Consider the following 27997-nt stretch of genomic DNA (forward strand, 5'->3'; position numbering starts at 1 on the left):
TTATATTGGTTCACTAGAGATCTGATTTACTGATTAGACAATTACAAGAAGAGGTAAAAGCCTTGTTATGTTGGGTCTGTCTTAAAATATCTACTAGTAACCACTTTTTGGTCAAAATCATGTTCAGTATTTAGATACGGAGCTGCTGTGGGACTAGCGATAGGGAGTTGATTCTTTATGGTATTTCTTCCTGGTTGCTTAATGCAAAGTCAGTAATCCCCACCCCCAGATTACTGTGACTTCAGCTTATCTTTATTTTCTAACATCTGTCTCTGGGGAAAGAAGTAATAAGGAAGTTCAAGACTGTAGGGGAAGCTATTTAAAGAATATGCCATTTTCCATAATCTAGAGGAGGAACTTCAGGACAGATTAAACTGCTGGGGAATTGTGGGTCCAGATAAATACTGTGAAAATAACTAAAATCTAAATGCTATATATCCATTCCCTTTTCTCTCTCCAAACAATAAAGGTTGTATTGGAAAGTCCCACTAATTTATGCCTTGTGGTTCAGTAAAGGAAGTTGAGGATGGTCGAGAGGCCATGATGCAATGTTCTGTCTCAGCCAGATCTTCGTAAAAAGCATTAAGAAAGAAACCCGAAGGATATTGTGTGGGAAACATTCGGCCCTGAGTAGCCTGGAAATCCCCAGAGAAAACAATAGCATTTTCCTAGCAGAGTGGAGCCATCAGTTTGCTTATCTGCACACTAAACATCTCTCTACTGTTCCAAATATTGCTTCTGCTCCATAAAACCAGAATTACCTTTTTCAAAACAGACTAGCAGTAGTCAATTACCCTAATGCAGACTAGCAGTAGTCAATTACCCTAATGCAAGTTGAACAAAGCCAGCCAGTTACTGCAGCACCCTGTATGTGTCAACATCTTCGTTAACAGAATCTGAAATATTATTTTTGAGTAGCTGTTAGTCTTCCAGTTAGCTGAATTTTGTTCTCCTTCGGCGCATCTGCTACTTTAAATGTTTTCTCCTCTTCTGCCTAGGAATCTTATCTTTCCTTTACGAATAGTTGAATAGCCTGGACAGTCGACTTAAGTTATTTTTTTGAGTTTGCATATTTATTTAACATAAATATGCAAACCCCAATAACAACTTCCACATTAAAAGGAGACAGTGGTTGGGAATTGAGTATATTATAGTCAGTTGTCCAGGTGAATGGCTGTGTCCTTAAACTAAAAGAGCAGATGCACTCAGTGGCATAAGCCACCAGATAACTCCCAGTTTTGTGTCATTTAATGCATAGCCTGCATCACAATTTCATTTTAGAGGGACTAAGATGAAAATTTTCTGTGCAAGATTTATCTGTTCAGCCATATCTCCAGTGGTGTCACCTGTGCAACAGACTGAAAGTAGCAATTATAATCTTTCTATAAAGTTTATATTTGCTAGTGCATCGTGCTGAAACAATTGACATGTTTTGTAAACTCATAAATGTATATTTCTTGAGAGTGGTTGGGTGTTGTACCTTTGGGGGTATGGTATATTTAGTGATGTTTTTTGTGTTGTCTAGACATATATGGTTAAATATTTATGCCTAGCTGACTTGTATTTGTATGGTGATGGTTAGATTTGAGAGAACTGTCAAAAGGTAGCTTAGTTTCATTTGGTCATTCCAGTTCAGGAAAATCATTAATTGCTCACAAAGTAACAAGGAGGAACTTCTTGTTCTTTCCCAGACAGGAAATAAACCACCCCAGCCTGATTCAACAAAATGTACAGTATTATGATGCCTGAAAGCAGGAGAAAAATGTGACTGTGTTTCGTTTCAGGCCTCACAAAAATCATATATAAATAACACACCACACCGTGTTTTGGTTTTTGTTTGGTGGTTTTGATTTTTTGTTTCCACATAAGTGGACTGGGTGTTAAGTTACACTGACAGAGGAGGGAGGGACCCTTCTTAATGCCTTATGGAGCCAGATGAAAACTTTCTGTAAAGCTTTTCCTGGAGAGAAATGAGCTAGTAGTACATTTTTTTCAGAAGTGCTTATAATATTAGAAGTGTTAATACAATTTTGAAGCTGGAATTTATTTCTGAGTTTCTGTTGTGGTAGTGTGTAACCACTACAGGGTTGGATTCAATTTAAAAAGATAAAACAGCTTGTCCATCAAAACAACTGGGCCAGCTGGACTTGCACTTTTTTAAATTTATTGAAAGGCTTTCCAGTCCTTGGATCCTTTAAATGTTCCCACACAACTGTAGTTAGGTTTGATTTACTCATGTTTCGTAGTGCTTCAGAAACAATTGAGGATTTTTCCCCTTTATCTATTCAAAAAATCAATCCATTAGTTTTTTCCTGTGATTCATTTAAACCACTGGCAGCACATTTATCCAAGACAGCACTCCCTTTTCCTTCCTCTTCCTCACAGCGGTCTCTTAAGCTCTGATCATACTTTTGTATCCAAATATGTATATACACTTAGGAAAGTTTATAAACAGGGTGGAGTATTTATTGTGTGTATGTGTTGGCGGGGGGGGGGGGGAAGGAAGAGAGAGAGGGATGGGGGGGACAGAAGATAATGCTATTGATTGCATCTACAAGATAGGGACAGATATCCTGGAATACTAACTCGGGTTGTCAAACTGGGGGTCGGGACTTGTCAGGGGGTCACGAGGTTATTACATAGGGGTTCACGAGCTGTCAGTCTCCACCCCAAACCCAGCTTTGCCGCCATCATTTATAATAGTGTTAAATATATTACAAAGTGTTTTTAATTTGGGGGGGTCTCACTCAGAGGCTTCCTTTGTGAAAGGGGTCACCAGTAAAAAAGTTTGAGAACTACTGCCCTAACTCTTACTGAAAAGAGAGAGAGAGGGTTGTTTTTTTGTTTTTTTTTCTTTTGCAGGGAGGTTGGGTATTTTTGTGTCTCCCCTCCCACTGGGTCCCCATCAGTGTAAATTAACACACAGTCCACTTCTGTGGAAAAAGAGTTTGCTTCCGATTCCATGCTAGACAGGAGCCATGTGATTAGAGAAGTATAGACAAGACTGTAAAATTGATTAAGGAATCTGCTTCTGTAATAAAGGGATGTTGTCAAGAGAGAAAATGTATTAGTAACACTTTTGGGCGGAGACTTTCAAAGGTACAAAAGGGAGTTAGGTGCCCAACTCCCATTTGTGCCTCTGAAACAATCCCCCTTAAATGATTGCAACCAAAATAATTTTAAGACTCCAGCTTGGTGCTATTCTTGCTGTTTGCTTTTTCAATTTGATAGTTTATACAGACTAGCCAGTTTCATGTTTGTTTCTAGAGAATATCACTCTTGTTCTCATGCATGGGACCAAAGCTGTAATGTCGGGGTTTCCAGCTGTGCAGAGGGATGCTTACATTTTAAATTGCGTTTATTGGAATGTTAAAGAAACACTCATGGAAATGTTATCCATATTGAGTTTTGAAAGTCTCACTCCCTTTGTTTTTAACCAACTCTAACTTTTCTACCTAAAATATGTCCTGAAAACTTTTATTCTGTGCCACTTACTAGTCATGCTTTACTTCTCTTTAGTAAGTGAAAGGGCTGAAACAATAGTGTGTTAGGGTGACGTTTCATTCTGTATTCTGCGTAGATATCTTTTTTTTTCCCTGTCCTCCAACAGCTGTATGTCATTTAACAGGATCAACAAAGAGTCATTGCTGTGTGGAATGAGTGTTTAAAAATGCTATTAATTCTGAAAAGGCTACTGTATTTAATTTGGTATGGCTTACTTATGTGTTTATGTTCATAAAGATACCCAGATGTGTGCATGCTTATGTATAAAACTAAAACACACACTAGTACACAGAAGGCAGTGTTAGGGCCGCATCTCTCAAGTGGCAAAGCCATATGTTATGCATGCTTTCTCTGAGTCTAGAAAACTGTAACAATCTTATTTTTATGTAGTGACTTCTCTCTCTGTGGATCCCACAGTGCTTTGCAAACAACGTACAGAACAGGACCAGTGAAATTCACTCACTTCTGGGATGGTGGGCAGCAACCAACCAGCTCTCAACACACTGCAGAATCCCCTGGAGAGGGAAAATTTTGACCAAGGGCACTGGGGCAGACCCTTACTCTTAAAATTGCCCAGATCACCTTTTTACTGTTTGCAAAAAGCAGGCAAGATTTTTTTGGTTTAAAGGTCTTGCTTAACAGCCCTATACCCAGGAAAATGCATGATACTCTGGTAACCTTGGAAGGATGAAGGACTGAGTTGCCCCTGAGTCAGGATTAATACACTGATCTAGACTCCCTAGAACCACAGGTATCTCAACCTTTTTGATACCAGGGACCAGCTTGCTGCCTTCCTAACCTGTGTCAGGGCAATCTTGGGGACCAGCACCGGTCCACGGATCGGTCATTGAGAAACACTGGTCTAAATGTATCCAATCTGAAACTGATAACCCTAAGGCATCTCCTGTGATTGGTATGTTTGCTACACTGAATGCCGGGTTTATGTTTTTAAGCATTTACATCCTAGCACTGTATCTTGAAATAGGAGCATTTGGGGTGAGATTTTCAAAAGTGCTCAGCATTGGCCTGTTTTCCATTGAAGTCAATGGTGAAACTCCTATGGACTTCAGTCAGAGCAAAGTTAGGCCAATGAGTGCTTTTGAAAATCTCAGCTCTGAGCGTTTTTCCCCTCACCACCATCACACACCTTTTCTTTTATGCCTGCAGTTGCTCATTATTCTGCAATTGAAATCATGTGCCTTTGATTCTAATTCTTAACAGAGGAGGGTGTTTGTATATGTAACTTTACATTTTTTTTAAACTTGTTCCTTGTGCATTATATATTTTCTTTTGAACTTTTTTAGTAAATGTTCAAAGCAGTGGGAAGAGGCAACATGGTGCCTGATAAACACATTCTGTGGTGCAATGGTTGGTTCCAAATTTTATTTTTTATAGGCTACCAAGTGTGCTGGGCTTTTTAATTCGGGTCTGTCATTGAAAGAAATGGCTGTTGGATGATTAAGCTGTTTGTGATGCTTTATTTCATTTAGTCTGTACCTGGGTGAAAGAATTTTAAGAACTTGTTTGCTGACCAGTTATAGATTTATAGGTTATTGTTGGAGTGAAATTCTATAATTGCCTAACGTGAACACCAAGAAATCCAGGACGACGCACAAAATTGCTCTTCCAGTGAAACATCACTAAATTATTAAATCTCTCGGTCAGAGAGGACTGAATATTTATTTACTGTCTTTCCTTTTAAGAGGTTTTGGGACACCAGAGACCTGGGACTGGCTGGCTCTCTTAATCTCAGTAGTTGGTGTGTGGATACCGTAGCGTGCTGAATGTATTGTGTGGTGGCTCTCATACTTTTTAGTGGTGTTTAGCTAGTGTGCTTGTTCCAGTACAGTGCAGATAGCAGCTGCGAAAGGTATTTGTGGTTTGTGTGTAGGAGGTTGGGATTTAATCAGAGGATGAGTTCAGAGCAGTGTGCCAACTTGCTAGTTAGTCCCACTGAACAAACTCTTCTAAAATCTTTGTGGTTGAGGTAATGCTTGTGAGGACACTTACTGAGTTAAAAGCCTTCTTTTAGATTTAAGAACCAGTGAAAAGTCTAATCAAGTCAGACACTGAGTTACTTGTAAAGACCTCGTAAGCTCCATCAAGAGACACTGGAAGACCTATTGGATCTTTGTTGTTATCCGTGCTTAAAATCAGATGCTTTTAAGCCATAAACAGTAACATAATGATGCTTAGTAAGTCCTTTTACGGGGTAATTTTTGTGTATAAAGAAGTTGTCATCTTTGGGATTATTGTTGTTCCTACACACTTCAGTCCCCAGACAGATAAATCTTCAGTATTCAGTTGTCCAAGTGCTGTCTGTAATGTTCAACCTTTTCAAGCTGGTGCTTGAACTTTAGTAGTTAAGCAAATGCATGACCACCAGAGTTTGTTACAAACTTGAAAAAAATATTTCCTTCCTTTGTCCTCGGATGCAGAAACTGTTCATGAAAGGCCTCCTTGTTTACATTTGCTCCACTGAGTTCTGTTTCTTGGAATAGTGATTCTTTCAGTGTCTCTGTCCCAGAGTGAGCAAATGATGTTGATTATGAGTCAAAACATGACATAATTGGTGAAGTGGAATTTCCCTATGTAGAGAGCTTTTGTGTTCTCTGAATCTGTGCTTGGATGTGCCTCACTTTTTTCCCATACATACAACAAATTGTAGAGACAGACCAGCATGGGCATTTGTTGAAAACTCAGACTATGAAACCTTTCCTTTTTGCATCCTTTCTCAGTGGAGCAGGGGAAGGGTTGGGAGCATCAGTATAGTACACGATGTTAGAAAAGGGCACATCTTCCCTTGCCAGTGGTTGCGTTCTGGAGCTGGTAAAGCAGTAGTATCTTTTCAGCACCTCTGATACCTGGCATCCGAGGACTTTTGAGACTTTATGAATGCTAGTGAAACCTCTGCCCCTGAGAGGCAGAAGCTTTGTCAGGGTAGGTTTCAAAGTCTGCAATTGTCCCACGTCGTCTTTGTCACTGGCGGGTGGAACACTCTCCCGCTTAGATTAACTTCGGAGACAAACCCTATTTCGTATATGAGGGGAAGCTGAGACACAGTGAGGTGAAGAGACTTGGTCAAAGTGACACGACATTTCAGTGGCAGAGCTAGGAACGGAACCTAGGAGTTCAGATTCCCGATCTCCTCTTCCAGCCACTAAGCCACATTCATTTAGTGGGGAACACAGTTCAGTGAATTTTACAAAACAAGCAGCTTTGACCTTGACCTGGTTTCAGTTAACATGAACAAACTTTGGGGGTCATTATGGGGAGAGGAGGTCCTTGGCTCTTCAGTTGAAAAGAACCCTTTAATTGATCATCTTCTTGTTTCTTTGGCATTTTAATTACAGTGAAAAGACATGGGCATTTGGAGCTGGATTTCCTTTTCTTGCATGTGGCTTCCTGTTGGGGAAAGCAAAAATGGAAATCAGTAGCTTCAACTGACATGATTCTAGCAGGAAGGAAAATAGAGATGGAAATCTCATGCTTTTGGGTCTGCACTTTGGCTCACTTACATATGGTTTGCAGTGTGACAGAGTTTTGTGCTTAATTTGTACTTTCAGACCCTATCCCCATGTCGTCCCTGGTACCACATTGCCATGTATCTTGTGAAACTAGCTTCTCTTCCTATATCTTGTGGTGGAGGTTAGTTTTGATCTTTTAAAATGATTCGCTAGGCATGGTAATGGGTAAAATAAACATATTCAGAAATCAACACTTCATGTGGCTCTCAAAAAGAAAAACAAACAAACAAAAACCCTAAAACACTCCTCACCCCATGCCTACTCTGTATTAACTTCAAACTATACCACCACAGTTAGAGACATGCAAGTGGTCCCCTTTATGTAAAATTCCTATTAAAGGATTGATGGCTCCTCATTCAGGGCAATGTTAAAGTGCTGCCGCTGGTGCGCTGCCTACACTGCCACGTTACAGCGCTCATGGGGTGTATTTTTTTCACACACCTGAGCAAGAAAGTTGCAGCGCTGTAAAGTGCCAGTGTAGACGAGGCCTCAATTAGAAGATTATTTGTTGGAAAACTGGCTAGTCCTGGGATTGATCATCTGACACTGGTGCCTCTTCTATAGTGTGGGTGTAAATCCAACCCAGGTAAAAACAATTTGTCAAATTCTGATGCAATTTCAAGCAACAATTAAAAATAAAACCCTCATGAAATTTAACTGTTTGGCGGAAGGATTTTTTACCCAGGTCTACCAGATGCATAAGGATGTAAAAAGTTGGTTAAACATTGACTGCGCTGTGGCCATTTCATGGGCTGTGAAATAAGTTGTTTGGACTATGTCCAGGTCTCAAAGGACTAGTGCATTCGCCACAGAAACCATGACCTTTATGGGCCCCCTTGTCATCAACATCAGCAGAGATGGCAAGGACTAAATGGGCCATGGAGGCTGTGCTAATTGCCCATTTAGATGTCCGTGTGTGGTCATTGTGAAGAAGCTTGCTACAGTATATTGCTTGCCCCAGCTTCTAGTCGATCTATCCTATGGATTAGTAGAGCTCTTCAGTCTCTGGGACTGTTAACCCAGCACCTTTCATCAGGAAAAACCGTGCAATGCTAGCTACTTTTATCCCTCCAGCAGATAACTAGGTCTGTTTCCCATCTTGCTGCCAAGCAGCAGGGACATGTACGTCTCAGAGATACAATACCGTGGGGTATTTGTTCTATCTAGAAATGATTTGTCAATTTCCATATGATTCTTCAGTTACCACCTTTTAATAAATTGAAATACATATTTATATGTTTCAGGCCCAGCACAGAAACACTTTCATTGAAGAACGCTATGGAAAGTACAACATCAGTGACCCATTAATGGCTCTGCAGAGAGATTTTGAGATGCTGAAGGTGGGAAATCATGGCGAAAAGCAACCAGTTTGCTCCAATCCTTTGTCTATCCTAAAAGTAGTGATGAAACATTGCAAGAATATGCAGGAAAGAATGCTCTCTCAACTAGCTGCTGCAGAAAGCAGGCACAGAAAGGTAGGTTTTAATTTCTATACAACTCACTAAAAATAATGTACTTTTGGGAACGTGTTTTTATAGAGAGAGAGAGAGAGATAGGTGTGTGTGTGTATATGTGTGTGTGTGTGTGTATATATATATATATATATATATATAATCTCATAGAAGTGGAAGGGACCCCGAAAGGTCATTGAGTCCAGCCCCCTGCCTTCACTAGCAGGACCAAGTACTGATTTTGCCCCAGATCCTTAAGTGGCCTCCTCTAGGGTTGAGCTCACAACCCTGGGTTTAGCAGGCCAATGCTCAAACCACTGAGCTATCCTTTTAGCGTGGTAAAGAGTGAAAGTTAAATGCAAAAGGAGTTCCTGTCGTTGCTAAACAGTCCTACTTTGTGGCTTTAAAAAAGCGTTAATTGGTCAATATTGTACAGTTAGTAAAGAGAGTGTATTCTAAATACGAAGGTACATGTGCTGCTGTTCTGTTAACAGGAGATCTGTGGAAAATATAGGGAGGAAATAGCTTACTCGGATTGGGAAGTATTGTATGAACTAAACATCGAAAAAAAAATCTTCATTTACATGTCATCACACACAAAGCTTTGCCAATTCACAGCAGCACTGAACTATGCCTATGGGTTAACTGAATGGTCTATATTTGCTTATTTAAAAGAGAAATAGAATTGGTTGGTAGGTACTAGTGGAAATGCAGCTTCTCCTTATAGACTTTTATAATACATGTACACATTTTTTCCTCCAAAAATATTGTTTAACAAGGGCTATTTTTCATGCCTATTAGGTATTTTTAATATTGCTTTAACCATCTCCCAAATTGGCATGAATGCATAGTAAAGGCACACTTAGTAAAAGCTCTGGCCATGCTCTCTTTGGAGGCCCCACCTCTCCAGAGCTGTGCTTATCTAGCTTACAGTGGAAAGCTGCACATAAGTATGAAGACAAACAAGAACTTCCACTGACCTGGACTCATCGGAATCTCACGACTCTTAAATTTATTTGCCCGTCAGTGTACTTTGTTTGCAGAGTTCAAACCTTTTGGAAGGGTGTCAACCAGTTGGGTTTTTTTTGTTCTTCTCCAAACAAAGTCAAACCAATATTTGCTACCAGTGTAGTCACTGCAAACAGTAAAATAAGGGAAGCGGCAACAAAATTAGTAGATACGAATTTTGTTGTCTAATGTCTGGTCTGAACTAAAAGCCATTATCCAAAAATGGCTCCTTCTCAACAAGGTCACTTCTTGCTGTGGCCTCATTCTGTAAACCCTGGTCATAGCACTCATGCAAATAGGTCTAATCCCTTTGGAAGTAAGAGAGAAAAAAATGGGCCCATTGTGTCTAGTTAATGATGTTGGCCTGTAAGACTCAAAGTAAGTTTTTATTCCTGTATTAGCTATGAGACAGCGAGCTGGATTCTATTCTGCCTTTTACATTAATGCCACCATTGTCTGAAGCGGTTCTGATTGCAGAATATTCACTACATCAGTGTTAAAGGCAGAAAGCAGCTTGACTTTTAGATCTGAGGCATTGTGTGTAGAGAAGACATTTGGAAGTAATCTTTGCTCCACTTCCTAAGTTATTTGACATGTAAGTCATTGGAAGAATAAATAGGAAACATTACTTCACTTTTTCAGCCATATATTTGGCTATAATCACTTTTTAAAACCAAATTAGCCCTTCCCCATAAGGCACACAGATATATTTGTGCAAGATGTCTAGAAACTGACTTTGTCAGAAGGATTGAGTAAATGCTCCGTTCTTGGTGAATGGATTTGGGAGAACTGGTCTTGACATACTGCAGAGTTGCAGTATCTGACTGGGAAGTTTGTATGTTGACTTTTCTGCTGAGTTAATGGAATCTCAGTTATTGTAATTCAGTGTAGAATTTGAAGGCGCTTCTTGACTGGTCCTTATAAGCAGGCAGTTTTGTTTCAAGTGTTAGAACAAATTAGAGTTATTTTAAAATAAACTTGTTCTGTCAAATCAGACTTAAATATTTGTGCTGCCAGCTTCAAATCTCTCCCGAGACACAGCAGAGGTACTCCTGAGGGCATTCTATGCCAAAAATGTAAAAATTCTGCACGCAATACTTAAAAATTCATGTCGAGGCTCCAGCATGGCAGTGGGGAGCACAGGCCACTGGCTGCAGGGAGGTGGGAGATCACTGTGCAGCTCCTCCCCCAGGACACAGACTCAGCAGTGAGGCTGCACCTAACCCTGACACAGCGCAAGGACCGGGCCTGCCCCAGAAACACCCCAGGGCCCTGCCCCTCCGCACCAGATGTGGGCAGGATACAAGTGTGGAGGGGCTTAGTGTGGGGGAATCTGGGTGTGGGTTGAGAGGGTTCTGAGAGGGGCAATCTGGGTGCAATGGTAAAGGGACTCTGCAGGGGGTCCAGGTGTAGGGGGTCCAGATACTGGGGTGGTGGGGGTTCAGGTGCAGCTGGTTGGGGCTTGTGGGGTGGCTCATCTGGGTGGTCCAGGTACAGGGGGAGAGGGGCTCAGCCGGGGATGAGGGCGGGGGGGATGTGAGTGTGAGGCTCAGCAGGAGGGTCTGAGTATGAGGGGGTCTGGCTGCATGGTGGTTGGGCAGATGGTGGAGCAGCTCCCTGTACAGGGATCCCTCCCCCTGCAGCTGAGGAGCAATGGCGGGGGAGCGCAGAGATTACAGAGCTTTCTGCAGCTGGGGTCCCAAGTTCCCTCGCCGGTCCTCTGTAACAACAAACTCTCTCTCCCATCACCCTGTTAGTTTCCCTAGGTGGTATGGGTTTAAGTCCCACCCCCTCTGCATGCAAACCATAGGAAAACCAAGAAAATCCCCCATAGGAAACAAGGAAGAACACAGTGGGTCTGGCCCCGCCCCAGCTGCCATGCAGGGGAAGAGGAAGTCCTGTCCTCCCCAGCCCAGCCAGGACTAGCAGCTGAGCCTGGCACAGGGTAGGAACCACCAGCCATGTCTTCCCCAGTCCTGTCTCCCACCCCACAGTGATTTACCTCTCTGCCAGCTGCCCTGGACACCCAAAACATATTGCTGGGGAGGGTCACATGACTGCTCTTGTGGTTTCCCTTTGTTTCCCATTTTTCTGCAGGGAAGCAAAGAAATCTGTGGGAGATATAAATTCTGTGCATGCGTAGTGGTGCAGAATTCCCCCAGGAGTAAAAAATGCATATCATAATGCAAATTTCCCTTGAACCAATGTCTAAAACTGATGAGGCTGTGTATATGCTGCTGGTTTTTGCATTAATGACCTTGTCAGTAAATCCTATCTCGGGCACCAGCCAAACAATAATACATAAAATTGAATTTCAGTGAGGAAAATACTTTTCAAAGTTTTTAAAGCTGCGCTACAACCTGGAGACAAGCATACAAATTACCTATTGAAAGCTAAAATAAGGATACAGGAAGAGTGGGTTTCTAATTTATAGTCCTACACAACATCTTTCTGAGCATGTATGTAAATGCTTTTCTATAAAAAGATGACTAAAGTGTCTGTTTGGAAGGTGATACTGGATCTTGAGGAAGAGAGGCAGCGGCATGCCCAGGACACTGCTGAAGGAGATGATGTCACCTACATGTTGGAGAAGGAGCGGGAGCGGCTGACTCAGCAGGTGCGCCTTGGGAGTTAATAATTAGCCTTCCCCACAGAAAGCTGAATGCTCTCAGAACACACAGATATACTAAGTCTGGGTGATGAAGCAGAACATCTGTCTAATTGTACCTGAATATCAAATAAATATTAAGGATAAGACTCTACATTTCCTGGCTTTTGTCAACCACATGTAAAATACCAGCTTGTCCTACCCAGTTTTCCATGTGTGAAATGGATTAAAATGTTCACAGGCTAAGAAAGCTTGTTTCAGCCTTAAAATGGAGAAGATCTCACGAAGCAGGCTGAATGTAAAGGCAAAACAATCTGAGTCACACCCTGTGGCTTTCTGATACTATGCAGAACTCCCGAACTACTAGGGGGAAGAATGGGTGTACTTTTGTTCAGAAATCCACAGTAATGCAGATTGATGTTACTGCTTTATCTGTAACACAAGAACAGTAGAAAGCTATAGCATTAGACTTTAGACCTCCATAAATGTTTCTAAATGGCATTGTAAAGCAGCTTAATAAGGGGTGGGGAGGCAGAACCAGTAAGAGGGAAACTTCTGTATGCTAGACCATTGGTGTATATTACACTAAAAGTCAACAACTGAAAATTTCCCATCAGTGACTATATAAAGTGGTACACTAATGCTAATGTTACGTGTACATGCCAAGAACTGATTTGATCTGTTAGCCATGCAAGACTTGGTGACCTCACAGACACCTAAAGTGGAACAGGGACCCATGCTGCTTTGTTTGGTGTTAGCAGCAAAGAGTCCTGTGGCACCTTATAGACTAACAGACCTTTTGGAGCATGAGCTTTCGTGGGTGAATACCCACTTCGTTGGCTGCATGTAGATCCAGACTAACACGGCTACTCCTCTGATACTGTTTGGTGTTAGTGAGGCCTTCTGTTGCTGCAAAATATAGGATCGTGAGCTCCGGTAGATAAGGAAATCTGATCTGCAGCTCAACTACGTTAGTTCTTTGGGGTATTGAAAGTTACCTCATTTGCATATGGGAGGCTTTTTAGTTCCTTCTGAGAACCTTTCTGTCTTCTTTTCCAGCTGGAATTCGAAAGGACCCAAGTGAAAAAATTTGAAAAAGAGCAGAAGAAGCTGTCGAGCCAGTTGGAGGAAGAGAGGGCACGCCACAAGCAGCTGTCCTCCATGCTTGTGCTGGAGTGCAAGAAAGCCACAGCCAAGGTAGTGGAAGAGGGACAGAAGGCAGGGGAGCTGAGCTTGAAACTGGAGAAAGAGAGGAGCAAAGTGAGCAAGCTGGAGGAGGAGTTGGCCTCCAAGAAGAAGCGGGGTTTGCAGATGGAGGCACAGGTGGAAAAGCAGCTCTCCGAGTTCGACATTGAAAGAGAACAGCTGAGAGCCAAGCTGAACCGAGAAGAGAACCGGACAAAGGTACTCAAGGAAGAGGTGGAGAGCCTGAAAAAAGCCCTGAAAGAACTGGAGGTTCCTTGCCAGGGCACCAACCCTGCTGAGCACTCACAGCAAAACCCCTCAATGATGTCCAGAGGTGTAGAAACAGAGAGCCTACTGGTGAGGTCTGTGTCTTGCCAGACAGAAAGTTCCCAGGCAGACAGAACCAATCTGGGCAATGCGGGCATAACTGCACACATGGCCCTTCCCAGCCCTGGCACACCTACCCATCCCTATGCTAAAGCAAATGGGCACTGTGACACAGACATGCAAACAAGGGGTGAGCTAGTGCAGACAGACATAGCAGAGAACCAGGCACTGCTGAGAGAGAAGCCCGTTGGTCCAGTCCCAGAAAGTGCAGTTGAGAATGGAAGTTCCCCTGTAAGAACAGAATCTCCTGTGTGTATGATCCCACAGCTTCCTTCTGGTGGGACGTCTCTCTCTCCCAGCAGCACAGCTGCCTCATCTCTGACATCTTCTCCATGCTCGTCCCCAGTTCTGACTAAACGTTTGGTAGGAGCTTCAGGAAACAGCCCTGGTTACCAGTCGTCCTATCAGGTGGGGATCAACCAACGTTTCCATGCTGCCAGACACAAATTCCAGTCCCAAGCTGATCAGGACCATCAGTCGAGTGGACTGCAGAGCCCACCATCGAGGGATTTGTCTCCTACCCTTGCAGACAACTCCACTGCCAAACAGTTAGCCCGCAACACAGTCACTCAGGTTCTTTCCAGATTCACCAGTCAGCAGGGACCTATAAAGCCAGTCTCTCCGAATAGCTCGCCCTTTGGCACAGACTATCGGAATCTGGCAAACGCTGTGAGTCCAAAAAGCGAGTCCAGCCCAGGCAAAGTTTCTAGCCCACTGAGCCCATTGTCTCCTGGAATTAAATCCCCAACAATCCCTAGAGCAGAAAGAGGGAACCCCCCTCCTATTCCTCCAAAGAAACCTGGCCTGGTTCAGTCCCCGGTGACTCCTACCCCACTAACCAAAACCCCTTCCCAGGCATCCTCTCTTGGTGCCACCATGGACTTGGCAAGTAGCTGCTCTAACAATGCTGTAGTAGCAAACGGTAAAGACATTGAGATACTGTTGCCAACTAATAGCTAGTCTTTAGGAAATGTGAATGTAGCATTCCATGGCTTTAGCATCCTAGAGCTAAGAGACGCTGTTTTATCCACTCCATGTTATTTATTTGGGTAGTAGCAGAATGTGTCTGTATAATACCTTTAGTGTACTTTCTTTTTAGAAATAGGTAGGAAATAATTTTTATATTGATGTATAAACCTTAACTATAGAGCTGTAAGGTAGCCCCTAAGGGTGTCTCATGTCAGCAGTCAAATGAAACAAGGAGGGAAGAAAACGTGCTGGGAGCTGACTAGCAAACTATAATGGGGCTGAAGCATTTTAATTTATGCAGAAATCACTTGTGCAGATTTTTATTCCAGATGAACACTGTATAAAAAGTGCCTGAACTAAGCCTGTGGTATGAATTTGGTTTTCTGTAGAAAACAAAGGGACCATCTAACCACAGAAATAACAGCTCTTCTATGAATCATGAATGTTTGAATCACTGGTTTTTAATCCTTTCCAATTGTTCTTAAATCAAGTTTGTAAACAACGTGCTACAGAATGTAAATCTTTCAAAGGTGACCACAGAGTGGCCCCAGTTTTGCCCTGTCATGTTAGGATGTAGCTCCTATTGACATCAGAGGAGATGCACATGAGTGTGTTAGGGCAGATTTTGGTCCTGCTGTTTAGCTCTGTGCAACCCAATCCCTTCTTTTTTCCACGGGAGTTGTCCAAAACCAGTGACAGCATTAAACAGTCAGGGTGGTAGTTTCCTGCAGTTCATTAATTTCCCACATTGGTGTCTCGCCGTAGGTTAAATGGCTAAGGATTCATTCCTGGTGCTTCACCTTTGGTTTTAAACTTCTTCAAGCAATCTACTGTGTGTGTGTGTGTGTGTGTGTGTGTGTGTGTGTGTGTGTGTGTGTGTGTGTGTGTGTAAGTAAAACTTGTGAGATAAGGATCTTGCTATTACTTGAAAAGAAATCGCTAGTCATTCTGTACAGTAAGATGGGATCTTTACTAATAATCAAAAGCAATAACTTAAGTTGCTCACTTTGTAACAAGACTGTATGTCAGACTGAGATTTTACTGAGCAGTTTGCTGTAGGATCCTGCTAGCCTCACTGGCTGCAGCTGTGGAACCAAATTATTAACTTTCATATATAAATCTGCATATATGTATAGATAGATGCACCGATGTACATGTTACACACACAATGCATATTACGCTTAGTCTGATTATGTTATTGAAGAAAAGGTAAAAATACACTCTAAGATTATAAAACAAGAGTAGGTTGGGGGTTTTTTTATTAGAAAAAAACATCTGCTTGACTTTTGGAGTTCAGTTTCCAACAGATTCAATAATTTTTACCTGTGCTGTGAATTAAATGGTGAGTCTACAGACCTCACTGCAAACCTATGCTACTCACATTCAATTAGGACAGTGTGTGAAGACACTACAGTAATGGACACTAAATGTAACAAGCTAAATAGAACAGATCAGGGTTACAGCCTGGAATCTAGCCTGAATGAGTGTGTATCCCAAATGCCAAGTGGCACAGATTACAAGACTCTGATCCTAAACTTATAAATCAGTTTTGCTGCTTGATTTTTAGCCCTTCTGCCTACAGCAACATAGGGCCTGGAGAAGTGTTTCCCACAGTTGGGGGCTTGCTCCTCTGTTTTAGTTATTCAGCACACAACTAACCAAAGCACTTGATCCTTTATTTTAGGAAAGATTCCTGCAGTGGTTGGGAGGATGCACTCCTATACAGGCTATAATAGGTCTCTTCCAGCTCTGAGTCTTAATTTATAGGACATCAGAATTCTTGAACTGCATTAGTAGATGGTGTCCTAGCCAACCCTTTTCTACCCCCCCACACATAAGAACGGCCATACTGGGTCAGACCAAAGGTCCATCTAGCCCAGTATCCTGTCTTCTGAAAGTGGCCAATGTCACGTTCCCCCAGAGGGAATGAACAGAACAGGTAACCAAGTGATCCATCCCCTATTGCCAGCTTCTGGCAAACAGAGGCTAGGGACACCATCCCTGTCCAGCCTCGCTAATAGCCATTGATGGACCTGTCCTCCATGAATTTATCTAGTTCTTTTTTGAACCCTCTTATAGTTGTTGCCTTCACAACATCCCCTGGCAGAGTTCCACAGACTGACTGTGCATTGGGTGAAAAAAATACTTCCTGTGTTTGTTTTAAACCTGTTGCCAAGTAATTTCATTTGGTGACCCCTAATTCTTGTATTACGAGGAGTCAACAACACTTAACTCCATACCAGTCATGATTTTATAGACCTATCATCTCTTCCCCCCCACACACCTTAGTTGTCTCTTTTCCAAGCTGAAAAATGACCCATATGATAGTCTTTGGTATAGTGCAATGGGGATGGTTAGATGTTTTTATGAACTTCTAAGTAGATGTATGCACCATAGTTCCTATTTAATTGTCCATACACCAAGAGTAAGAAAAATAGTAGCACCCTATAGCTAAATAGGTAGAGACTCTTGGGAAAGCATATTTAAAGTGTGATCTTACCACAGCAATTTTTTCTCCTGATAAGAGTAACAGCTGAAAACTGATGGGTGAATGGATTTTAGCTAGAGTATCATTCCAACAACTGCTCTAACCTGTTTTCTTGCTTTTACCCTAATCTTGAGTGGTGATATACCATTTCTTTATGATGACTCTATAGAGATATATATTATAGTGAAGTTTATTTCTTAGGAAATGCACTGAATACTGTATTTCTTCTGTAATGTAATATGGGGAGGGGGGATGCAAGAGAAAATGTGTATTTTTGCTAGTAGCCTATCTTCAACTAAGCACAACTATTAAAATGGATTCAGCTAATCCAATAAGAAATTTAGGGTTCGTATTTAAATTTTTGATGTAGATTCTGTGTGTGGAAGCAACTAAAACTTACTTCTATGATTCACGTCTGAGTTTAAGCAGACATTGCTGCAGAGCTTTGTCACCGGCTGATGGGGTTATAATGAAGTGCAAAATGCATAGTATTCATTAACATTTGTAAATTTGTAAAGCCAAATGTACCAAGCGGAAGTCTTTAATCATTTTTATAGCTGACAGCATTAAACATGTTAAACATTCATACTATCAATAAAGTATTTTATTTTTAAGATCTGACTATTGTGCAAGAAAATATTTTTAAGATTTGTTCTAAGCTCTCATGGCCTGATGTGTACCTGTAAATGCCACCTGAGGATAATCAAGCTGTCTCTTATCATTAATGCCTTCTTTACATGTTACACACTAACAAAAGGAAGATGTCCTGGAGCCTCCTGCTTGTGCAGCAGGGACACTTGGAAGATTGTGGCTCCCCAAACTAAAAGGATCTTATTGCCTAAAGTACCACTACAGCAATTTTAGATCTCCTGAAGACACTTAACGTGTCATCTTTGCAACTAGTAGGATGTCTTGATCTCTGTGGGTTCATTTCTGTTCAATTCTATTAACAACCAACCAGCATATTGAGTATTTCTATACTGAATGCTTGCCTTAAATACAAGAGTTACTGTGAGCTATGCTAATTAGACATGGGTATGAAATCCATGGTTTTTCTTAGGTCATTTTGGACAGTTACACCTGGGGAAAAATATTCCTAAGTCTGCTCTGCAGGATTTGGATGCTTTGGAGTCCATTTAAGTTTTACATGAAGTTGCAAGTGCCTTTTGACATGGCAAGTTGTAAATGAGACCTTATTCCAAAGGCTGGAGAGATGCCAGGCATTATTTAATAATGGGCTTTTACATCATTCTAGACACTTACCGTTGGCTTGGAGGGCAACTTCTTTTGTTTAAAATAAAGAGCAGGAATTAGAGGGTAGTCAGCTGTTCAGTGTTGTCTATGCAAATCTGTGTGCTGTGTCGGCACATCACAGGCCCCCCGACGTCACAATAACCCTTCTCTTCCCCCCCCCCCCCCCCCAAACCTCAGCTCTGCATTGGCCAGGAATTGAACCTAGGAGTCTCCCACCTGCATGGTGAGAATTGTGCCACTGAACCACACATGCTCCTCTAGTTATTTTTCAGTGCTTGTTTCTGCTGGCTTATTAAAAGCCATATTTTGCCATCGCTTGCCTAATAATTAAACTCTTCTCTTACAGACTGTTGGTTCATTGCTATTTCTGCCATGACTAACACCCAAGAGTCTGACATTTTAAAGCATTGTAGCTACGTATGTCTAGAAACAGGATCTTCTGGGTGGGTTATTTCGATTATATTAACATCTAGGGACAAGCACACAGCTAACGACAGCCCCCGTCCCAAACAGCTTACAATATGTTGTGTCAGTGACTCACCCCAGGTCACACAGCTGGTCAATGGTAGAACTGGGACTACCTGCCAGCCCAGTGCCCTCTCGACTGGACAGTGCTGTCAACATGGGTGGAATACTGCTGCTCTGCCTCAGGTCCAGTATTCATCTTACAAAGTGTAAGTGTACCTTTGAGTAAGAGCAAAAGTTGTTCTAGCTCCCGTGAGCTGGAATCTCCAATTACTAGTGTCTCACGGGTGCAAGATGGCCCCAGTAGCATTATCACCGTGACCCTAGCAGAGCTGGTCAATCTTGCCTTGTGATCCCAGCAGCCTCTGGCCTGAGAGTACTTGGGAATGAGCCAGGTGGCTGGACAGGCCTGGTATAAATACAGCTGGGAAGCAGCAGGAATTCTGCAGGCACCCCTTCCACTGTACTGCAGTGTGCTACATTAGGACACCCTCTGCTCCTGGAGGTGGTGTCTTTCAGGTGACATTTAAAAGTCAATGAGAGTGACCAGACAGCAAGTATGAAACATCAGGAAAGGGTGTGTGTGTGGTGGGGGGGGGGGGTAATAGCCTATGTAAGAAAGACCCAAAAATCAGGACTGTCCCTATAAAACCAGGACATCTTGTCACCCTAAAGTAAATCCACACACCCTGTTCCTTTCAATAGCCCTCTAGCATTTTTGATAGATCTGAGTATTTCTAGGGCTTCTTGCTAAGTGCTGCTGCACTAATGCTCCTGCATCTTGTAGCATGGGCAGGGTGTGAACCCAGCATCCTGGTAAGGCTCCAGATCGCGTATTTGCGTTCTGCTGACCTAAATTCCCTCTGCAGCTTCCACTGGATGAATGATTCTTTGATGCACTGAAATAAGGCCCCTTCTCCAGAGCAAGACACTGAAGTGATACAGCAACACTCCTCGCCCAGGTCTGTTTCGCTGTGTTTGACACTTTGCTCTCCTTTGGAATGAAAGCTGCCATCCCAGGTAACTTTTTAATTGATAGTTACAGTTCACAGGTGTTAGCGAGAAGTGCTTCTCATGCAAGTAATTTGGAGGCTGTACTGAACAAATGGGGAGATTTCTCCATCAAAGCTGCAGTGCAAACTCCTCTCTTCCCTCCCCTTCGTTTCATTTAACCTGGTGACTAGTGAGGCAGTAGTACCCATCCCCAAACAGGGATTGGGCTCTACTGCATATGTGAAAAGCCCAGCACAACAAAAAGATGGCCTCTGCTCCAAAGACCTTGTGCGTTTGGGCCTTTCCTGCTCTAGCTGCCCCTAGCCCAGCCTCCAGGAGATGCTCCTCATGTTTGCTTAGTCACTTTCTTATCTTTGCATCAGGCCCCAGTGAGCAGGTTTTGCAGCCTGGGAAGCAGCTCTGTGCTCTGCTCTCTTTATAGGCTTGGGAAAGAGTTGCTCATAAGGAGTCACCCCACCCCAGTACAGTTAGGATAGCAGCCACTCTACCAGTGCTATTTCCTCCCCATAACGAGCCCCGTCCACTCCTTGGTGCCAAGGCCTGGGAGGGGAGAGCCCTGCCCATTCACCAGTGAGTTGCTAAACGAGTGTTTTACACTCTCCCTAGTGGGGGTGGGGCTGGGATGCTCAGGGCCCTCACCCAAGCCTGGAATGCCCACAACCCCTTTTTTAAACATCAGAAGGGTGTTTGAGTTTCATCTGCCTCCTGACATCACGTGGCTTTAACCCAAACTTGGAAATCTACTTAACCCAACCTACCTCTCCTGCTGCAACAGTGTGGCTCCCGGGATCCAGACCCAGCCCTTGGTTCCTGCTTGCAGCCATTTTCTGCCAGGGAGAAGCAATGAGTCAGTTTCTCTGACAGACAAGGCTTCTATTCATCTCCCATTTTAACTCACCCCTGGTAGCTGAGTGGCACTGGCACTTTCTCAGATGCAGCCATTGCAGCTGCATGCAGCCACCAGGGGCTAATCTTGCAGCCACAGCCTCCTGGGTGGTGATTAAGAACTGGGCTGAAGCAGCAGGCCCTCCCTCAGGGCTGCCAGCAGAGCCTGGTCCCTACCCCCTTCTGGAGCTACACACACTGCAAGAGAGTTTCCGAATCATCACCTTCCGGAGCAGGTGGGTTCAGGCTTTGGGCTTCAGCCCTGGGGTGGTAGGCAGCAGGCTCTGGCCATGTGACAGTGGGCTCCATCCCCCAGCCACAAGGGTTTTGGGCTCACCTCTCCCACATGTCACCCCTGGCCCCTGCTGCCTCCTCCAGCTCCCCCCCGCCCCAATCTCCCTACCCACCTCCCCATCCAGGGCTTAATTTGTCCCCCAGCTTGCCAGGGCTGAGTAAATCTGTGAAAAGTGATCACAGTAGCAGATTTACTAGCTAGCAAGTCTTAAACAAAAAACCCAAAGTACCTTATTTGTGTGTCTGTCTGTTTAGGAGCAGTAAAGAATAGAGACAACGGCACATTTTTATTATTGAGTCTGCAAAAATCTAAATAAATCACAATGATTTGGACACATCTAGGTGCATGTGTTTGTTTTTCCTAAAGTTAATTAGGAATTTTAGGAAAAAATGGTCAGAGCAGCCACTAGCAAGAGGTGGTGACAGCAGCACTGAAGCCACCAAACAAAAATTGTTGAGAGAACCCCCCTAGCCTGGCTGCTTAGGATTGAGGGGATGGGCCTTGTTTCTGTTTGCCCTTGCAGCATAAGAGGAGATGAGCATTCTGCTGCTAGCACATACGGAGTGCACTGACTGCACAGCAGAGAGGGCAGGGGGGTGTCAGGGTTTTGCTCCACTCCCTTAAATGTCTACAAGTAACCAGACACCCTGCTAGTTGGTGCACTACCTATGTAGGAATTCTTAGTGTCCACACCTCAGAAAGTGTCACAATTGTGACAGTTGTTAGCAGCCTCAACCAAGTGAGCTCTGATCAGAGAGGGGAATTCAGACCTCCTATGGCCTGTGCTGTACCTGCTGTGTGGCTCCAAGAAAGCCAATCTGGCACCATTAGCTACATGTGACCTACAGTGGCACATGAAATCAGGCTCTCTAGATAGTTTAGAAAACATGATTTGCCCAGCAGCGAGTTTTGCTGGCAAATTCCTCCCTAAATATGAGAGATGAGCTTGGCTCCCAGCCCTGCCTGAAACCTTCCGGCTTGTGGCTGAGTTTGTATCAAGTTTAACATGTCTCCAGTATGAATTTGCAACTTGTTGCGTGTCTGTAAATAGTTTCACAATAACTAACTTTCCTCTGTATAGGTAACTATGTTCTGCTGGCACTAGAGCAGCTCACTTGTACCTCCTTGTGGTGAAAAGAGGTAGGTTAATATGCCTTACACAGCGAGCAACAGAACTAAGCGGGATAGCAGTTTACCTTTTTAAGTTAAGAGGTATTGTCCGGTCTCTCATTGCTCCTCCTCCAGCTACACGTCATGTTCACTAGGAAAAAGTTGCTCTTGTGGTTCAGCACAGGCCTGGAACTCAAGATCTGGGTTCCATTTCCAATTCTGCCACTGACTCCATGTGGGACTCTGGGCGGGTCACTTAGGTTCCCTGTGTTGCAGCTCCCCATCTGAAAAATGACAATGTGCTTTTTTTTTTTCCATCTGTCTTGTCTATTTAGAGTTTAGGCTTTTTAGGACATGGAGTCTTTGTAGGAGTTAGCACAATGGGGCTGTGACCTTCTACTAGAACACAATTACTGTTACCAAATGCAAGTCTGAATTAACTCTTCACCATTGCAAAGCTTTCTATCTTAAAGTTACTTACTGATGCATAATCTACAGAATGAACCTGGGTTTATAAAGTGGGATTAAGTGAGATAAGTGGGCTCAGTTTTGAGGCTTAAATATTTTTAAGTGGTCTGATCCAGTGTTTAATTGGGTTACTTAAAGGGATGTGGAGTATTACCCATGGCTGCTTTGCTCCCCTCCTTTACCAGTCTCTCACTAGGAATTAGAGGGTGAAGGGTGGTTGCCCACATCAGAGCATCAGTCCCTTGCAGCTGGCTGCAGCGTGTCAGTGGGCAGGACACAGGGGTTACAATATTTTATGCCAGGTATGTCAGGCTGTCAGTGGAGGAGGAGAGAAGTGAGAAGTACAAAGGGCATGTGGCAGGGAGATGATGGGTAAGGCAAAGAGGCTTGGCTTGTGGGTGCTGACTATCTGGGAAGATGAGATGGAGGATATTACTCCTTCCCATCCAAGAAGGGAAAGGGAGACATTTCTCCTCCAGCTATTGGTGGTTACCACTGGATTTCCTCATGCAGGCTGTGCTCCTATGCTCAGCTCCTACTTGGGTGGGGAGAGGAGCAGCTCCAGATTCTCAGAGATGATCTCTGTATGTCCAGCAACCATTGCCTGTACCCTCTCCCACATAGGAGTGGCTTTGGTGGCCCCATGTCACTTGTATGTGCCAATGTTGTGCTGTTGCAAAGCTGCTGTGTGGCATGGTACAAGGGTTGTGCTCTGGGAGCGGGCACCTGTGGAAGATGGGCAGGGCCAAAGGGCAGCTCCCCTGTGGGCCTCCTCTACCCTCCACTGAAGGCAAGGGGAGCCCTTCCCCTGTCTTTAATAGGAGATGGTTTGGACCCGGTGGGGGTGGGCCTGGGAGTAAGTGGCTTTGTAATTGGTTGCTTTAACAGCACTGTCCGTGAGATCACCACTCTGGAAAAGCCCTATAGCACTGAAACCCGTGGAGTGTAAGAGGAGACTGAGGAGCCTCTTGTCTGACAGGTTGCTACAGCGGGGCTGGTTAGGCTGCCTAGGAAAGTGACTGTTCTCTAATAGGACTTTTCCAGAAGGCCAGGATCGAATGGCCATGGAAAGAGCTCCCTCCCACTCTGCCAGACTCCAAGCAGAGACCTTCAGGAGTGCCCATGCGCTCAGCATGGAGGCTGCCCTCCAGTCTCCCCTGCGGGTGCCGTTTCAGGAAAGTACCACAGACGTCTCCATCGAGCTCTCTCTGCTTGCAGGGTTATGTTATCCAAGCGGGGAATGAGAGAGCTGTGGGTAAATTACATTAATTGGGCACCTTTGACCACCTCACCTGCACTCTGCCCCTAAATCCATCAGTTCTGGCCCCATGTTTAAGGTTTCAAATCTTGGGGACTAGCCCCATTTTTTCCTCTAGGGGACAGAGCCCAAGCTTGGTGCACTGCTAGAGTTCAAGGCATCAGACCCCATAAGTGTGACAGTGAGGTTTCTGTAATGCAGTGTCTTTCCCTCCCTCTAGGAGGCCTGGACTGGTTCCATCAAGGGACTCTCCCTTTACAATGAGAAGGGACACCATGTCAAGAAAAGTTTGCTTTTCAAACCTTCCCACATAGACAGGTCATTCTGGGGTGAGAGCAAAGGTTTGTCAGCCAGCATAAGGCTGTAGGCAAGTCAAGTAGGCCACTCCCAATGAATGCCAGTCAAATCTATTCCCTAGCACCTTCTTTGGATTTGTGTGTGTGTGTCTCTCTCTCAGTGTAGACATAACAGCGTATACACTGGGCAGGATTAGTTAATACATTTCATCCCTGCATCTCACAGCACTTCCTACAGGAGTGTAAGTGGCATTATCACAGAACACACCTCCACATACCCGACCCAACTGAAACCCCAGGTGGAACTTAGATGAGGAGAATGCAGTCACTCCACAGTGGTTAACACTTAGACTATTTGTAATCACTGAAAAACCCACTAGCTTGTTGGCAAAAGTTATCATTTTAACTAGCTGAGTAAGCAGCCTGCAGTGCTCCTGGCTGGTGTCCTAGAGCCCTGACTTAAATCTGTATTGGTCAGCCAGCCAGCGGCCCTCTGCCACACACACCTCCTCCCTCTTCTCTTTGGAGATCTCCCATCCTAGTGCTGACCCCTTAGCTTCTGTGATCTGATGGGCTCATGGAGCTATGGTTCAAGCTGTGCTAATGATGCAGTCTAGTATAACATATGCCCCCCCCCCCCCCCCCCAAAAAATAATGGTTGTTTATATTTGTTTTGTCCTGACATGTTCCCTAGAGCCTACACTAGAGGGCAGCTTTTCCATAAAAATAACAGTCCTGAGGCTAATTGGCCATCCTTCCTGAGAACTATGCCTGGTCAGGATGGAATCCTGCAGCACAAGCACCGTGCTCTTTTGGGGACATACAGACCAGTGAGGCTGGAGGAGCTTAAACTTAAAGAGGCTCTTGTTACACCAAGCTTTGGTTCTAGGCTGGAATGAGCTACCATGATGTTTGGTACCAAATGGTGCACAGAGCGGACTGCTCCCAGCCTGCCTGTTACTGCCGCCCGCCGGCCCAGGCTGTACATCCATCTGGTTGAGCTAGGATAGGAAATGCTACTGCAGAGGATGAACGACCCTGCATCAAATTTCTTCCTCTCCTTTCCCCTCTAGTACTGCAAATGTAAGTTTGGAGCCAGGCCCCCTAGCTCGGCCGGTCCCCTGCTCCCTCACCCAGTGCAGGATTGGGCCTTATGTGCTGTTTCCCAGTTATTTGCTCAGCCTTGTTTGATAAACAGCTTCCCCTCCTTCAGGAGATCATGACATGTGCCAACACAGGGGTTCTCAAACTTTTGTACCGGTGACTCCTTTCACATGCACGCCTCTGAATGCAGCCCCCACCCTTTATAAATTAAAATCATTTTTTAATTTGACACCATTATAAATGCTGAAGGCAAAGCAGGGTTTGGGGTGGAGGTAGACAGCTCACAACTCCCCCCCCACAAATAACCTCATGACCCCCTGAGGGGTCTCAAACCCCAGTTTGAAAACTCCTAACATCAGAGGGGTATCCGTGTTTGCTGCTTTTACAGATCCAGACTAAGAGTCCTGTGGCACCTTATAGACTAAAAGACATATTGGAGCATGAGCTTTCGTGGATGATGCATCCGATGAAGTGGCTATTCACCCACAAAAGCTCATGCTCCAAAACATCTGTTAGTCTATAAGGTGCCACAGGACTCTTTGCTGCCTGTTCTAACAGCAAACCCTGGCTGGACATCCTGGTTCTGCTGCCCGTGACCTTCCTATAGGAGCCATATCTGACTTTCTGCTCCTTGTTGCTCTCCCCTGGAAGACCCAGTGCAGAGCAGAAAGCAGCCAGACTCATCTTAGGAGAGGGCATCCATTGAAATGGCTGATAGGAGCCAAGTGACAGAGCACAAAGCAGCCACACTCCTGGGGAGAAAAAGCCAAGCAACCCAAGGCTGCCTGTTCAAGTTTGCATTAAGGCTTCATATTGCAATAACGCTTTGCTGCTTCCTAATCTCTGTTCCTTGTTGGTTGTGGCAAATAGCTGATGGGGGGGGGGGGGAGAAGAGTCCTATGCTTTGCCTTGGTGCAGTGGGTCAGGGTGCTGCTCCTTTCCCCTACTCTTGGGCATCAACAGCTTTGCTAGTGCTCTAGTAGGGAAGAGACCCAGGTCCACCCCCTATTCCAGATCCCAGCCCCTTCAGCTTCACAGTCTTCTTACCCTCTTTCCCCTTGGGCAGGGTTTCTCTCACTCCTCTGCTCAGGCAGGGTTTCCTTCCTCACCAGCACTTCTCCAAACTACAGACACTTCTCCTTCTAGCTGCCTGGAGCAGGGGCTTTTATTAGGTCTCTGGCAGGGCCTTAATTGGCTCCAGGTGCTCTAATTAACCAGTAGTAACCTCTCCTCAGTCCACAGGGATTAAGGCTCTGCTCATCCTGGGGCTTGCACCTGCCCACCTCCCAGGTTTTTCCAGTAAGACCCACTTCCCAGCACCCAATAGGATCACTCTCCTGCTGCCCTTTGACCCTGCTGTATTACACTGTGTTGTGTGTGCATCTCCAGAGAGGGCCCCTGTCCACTCTGCAAAGTGCCCTGCAAAGCACTGGCTCTGGCTTAGCACCACTGATAATGAAAGCAGAACTGTGTTCATTTGCTTTGTGCGTGCCAGTCTCCAACTGCATAGTGACAAACAGCGTGGAGAAGCAAAAATTGAGGTCCTTGCTTTCACCTCCCGTAAGGCAACAGAGAGAACTGTCCCTTTAGCTCCGTGGTGCTCAACCAGGGGTACACACACCCCTGGGGGTACCCAGAGGTCTGTCTGGGAGCACATCAACTCATCTAGTTATTTGTCTAGTTCTGCAACAGGCTACATAAAAAGCACTAGCGAAGTCAGTACAAATGAAAATTTCCTACAGACACTGACTTGTTTATACTGCTCTAGATACTAGCCACTGAAATGTAAGTACAATATTTATATTCCACCTGATTTATTTTATAATTCCATGGTAAAAATGAGAAAGTCGGCAATTTGTCAGGAATAGTGTGTTGTGACTGTTTGTCTGATTTTGTAAGCAAGTTGTTTTTAAGTGAGGTGAAACTTGGGGTACATAAGACAAATCAGACTCCTGAAAGGGGTGCAGTAGCCTGGCAAGGTTGAGAGCCACTGCTGTTCGCTCACCCTACAGAGGGCACTAATGATACATTAGTCAGAGTATTATATTTGTATGAATAGGTGGGCTTGTGTGCAAAATAGTCAGGCCAGCAGAGGGCAGACTTGCACAGCCACACACATCTGCTTGTTCTTCATTCACAGGAGTGTCAGGTCCCACATCCATGTGGCAGTGATTACTGCGGTTGTGTTTATGGGGAAGCTAAACAGCTACAGACCATGATTTATCTGCAAGCGTTAGATGCTGCGTGATGGATCAGTGGGAGCTAGGTGAAATCCTGAGCTCTGGCAGAGATGGATTTAGTACTGTATAAAAAGTGCAATACTCAAATGACGCAGCAGATATTTTGCAGCAAATATCTTGCCAGGGGCTTCCTCCCAGCTTTGGCATTTTGCGTCAGACTCCGGCTCTCGGGCAAGAATTGGGAGGTCTGGTACCCAGCACCCTTTCTAGAGGGAAACGTGCTGGTTTCTCTCAATTACTTCTCGCCACCAGCTGCATAAGTCTCTTCAAGGCCTTACACACACAAACACTCACTCCCCCCCGGCTCAGCACTTTCTATGCACTTGGACGAATAGTTTCAGCATTGATTGCCGGTGCGAACGGCCTCCTTGTCCCACCCCAGCCTGGATCTCTTTCTCCCGTCTTTCCCAATCTCTCTCCGCTAGGCTCTTCTTGGATTGGAAAGAGAGATGGCTCCTCCCCTCCGACTAATCCCCATCCT

General features: G+C 44.4%; 1 protein-coding gene and 1 long non-coding RNA gene across 3 annotated transcripts in view; one reads left to right on the plus strand and one right to left on the minus strand.

The window, feature by feature from the left end:
- CTTNBP2NL (CTTNBP2 N-terminal like) overlaps positions 1-16590 on the plus strand; it is a 40920-nt gene extending 24330 nt beyond the window's left edge. For both annotated transcript variants that reach the window (XM_039535605.1, XM_039535604.1), the window contains exons 3-5: positions 8276-8506; positions 12000-12107; positions 13158-16590. In XM_039535605.1, coding sequence (XP_039391539.1) covers positions 8276-8506; positions 12000-12107; positions 13158-14630 — 1812 coding nt within the window. In that variant the 3' untranslated portion in view covers positions 14631-16590. The remainder of the gene's footprint in view (positions 1-8275; positions 8507-11999; positions 12108-13157) is intronic.
- On the minus strand, positions 5201-26406 carry LOC120403830. Its single transcript, XR_005597756.1, has 4 exons — positions 26324-26406; positions 22237-22434; positions 20619-20687; positions 5201-6909 (listed from the first exon to the last, which is right to left on the minus strand). It is a non-coding gene; the product is annotated as an uncharacterized LOC120403830 (long non-coding RNA).
- Positions 26407-27997: the final 1591 nt, after the last annotated feature.

Source organism: Mauremys reevesii, linkage group 4, assembly GCF_016161935.1.
Source record: "Mauremys reevesii isolate NIE-2019 linkage group 4, ASM1616193v1, whole genome shotgun sequence".
NCBI lineage: Eukaryota > Metazoa > Chordata > Testudines > Geoemydidae > Mauremys > Mauremys reevesii.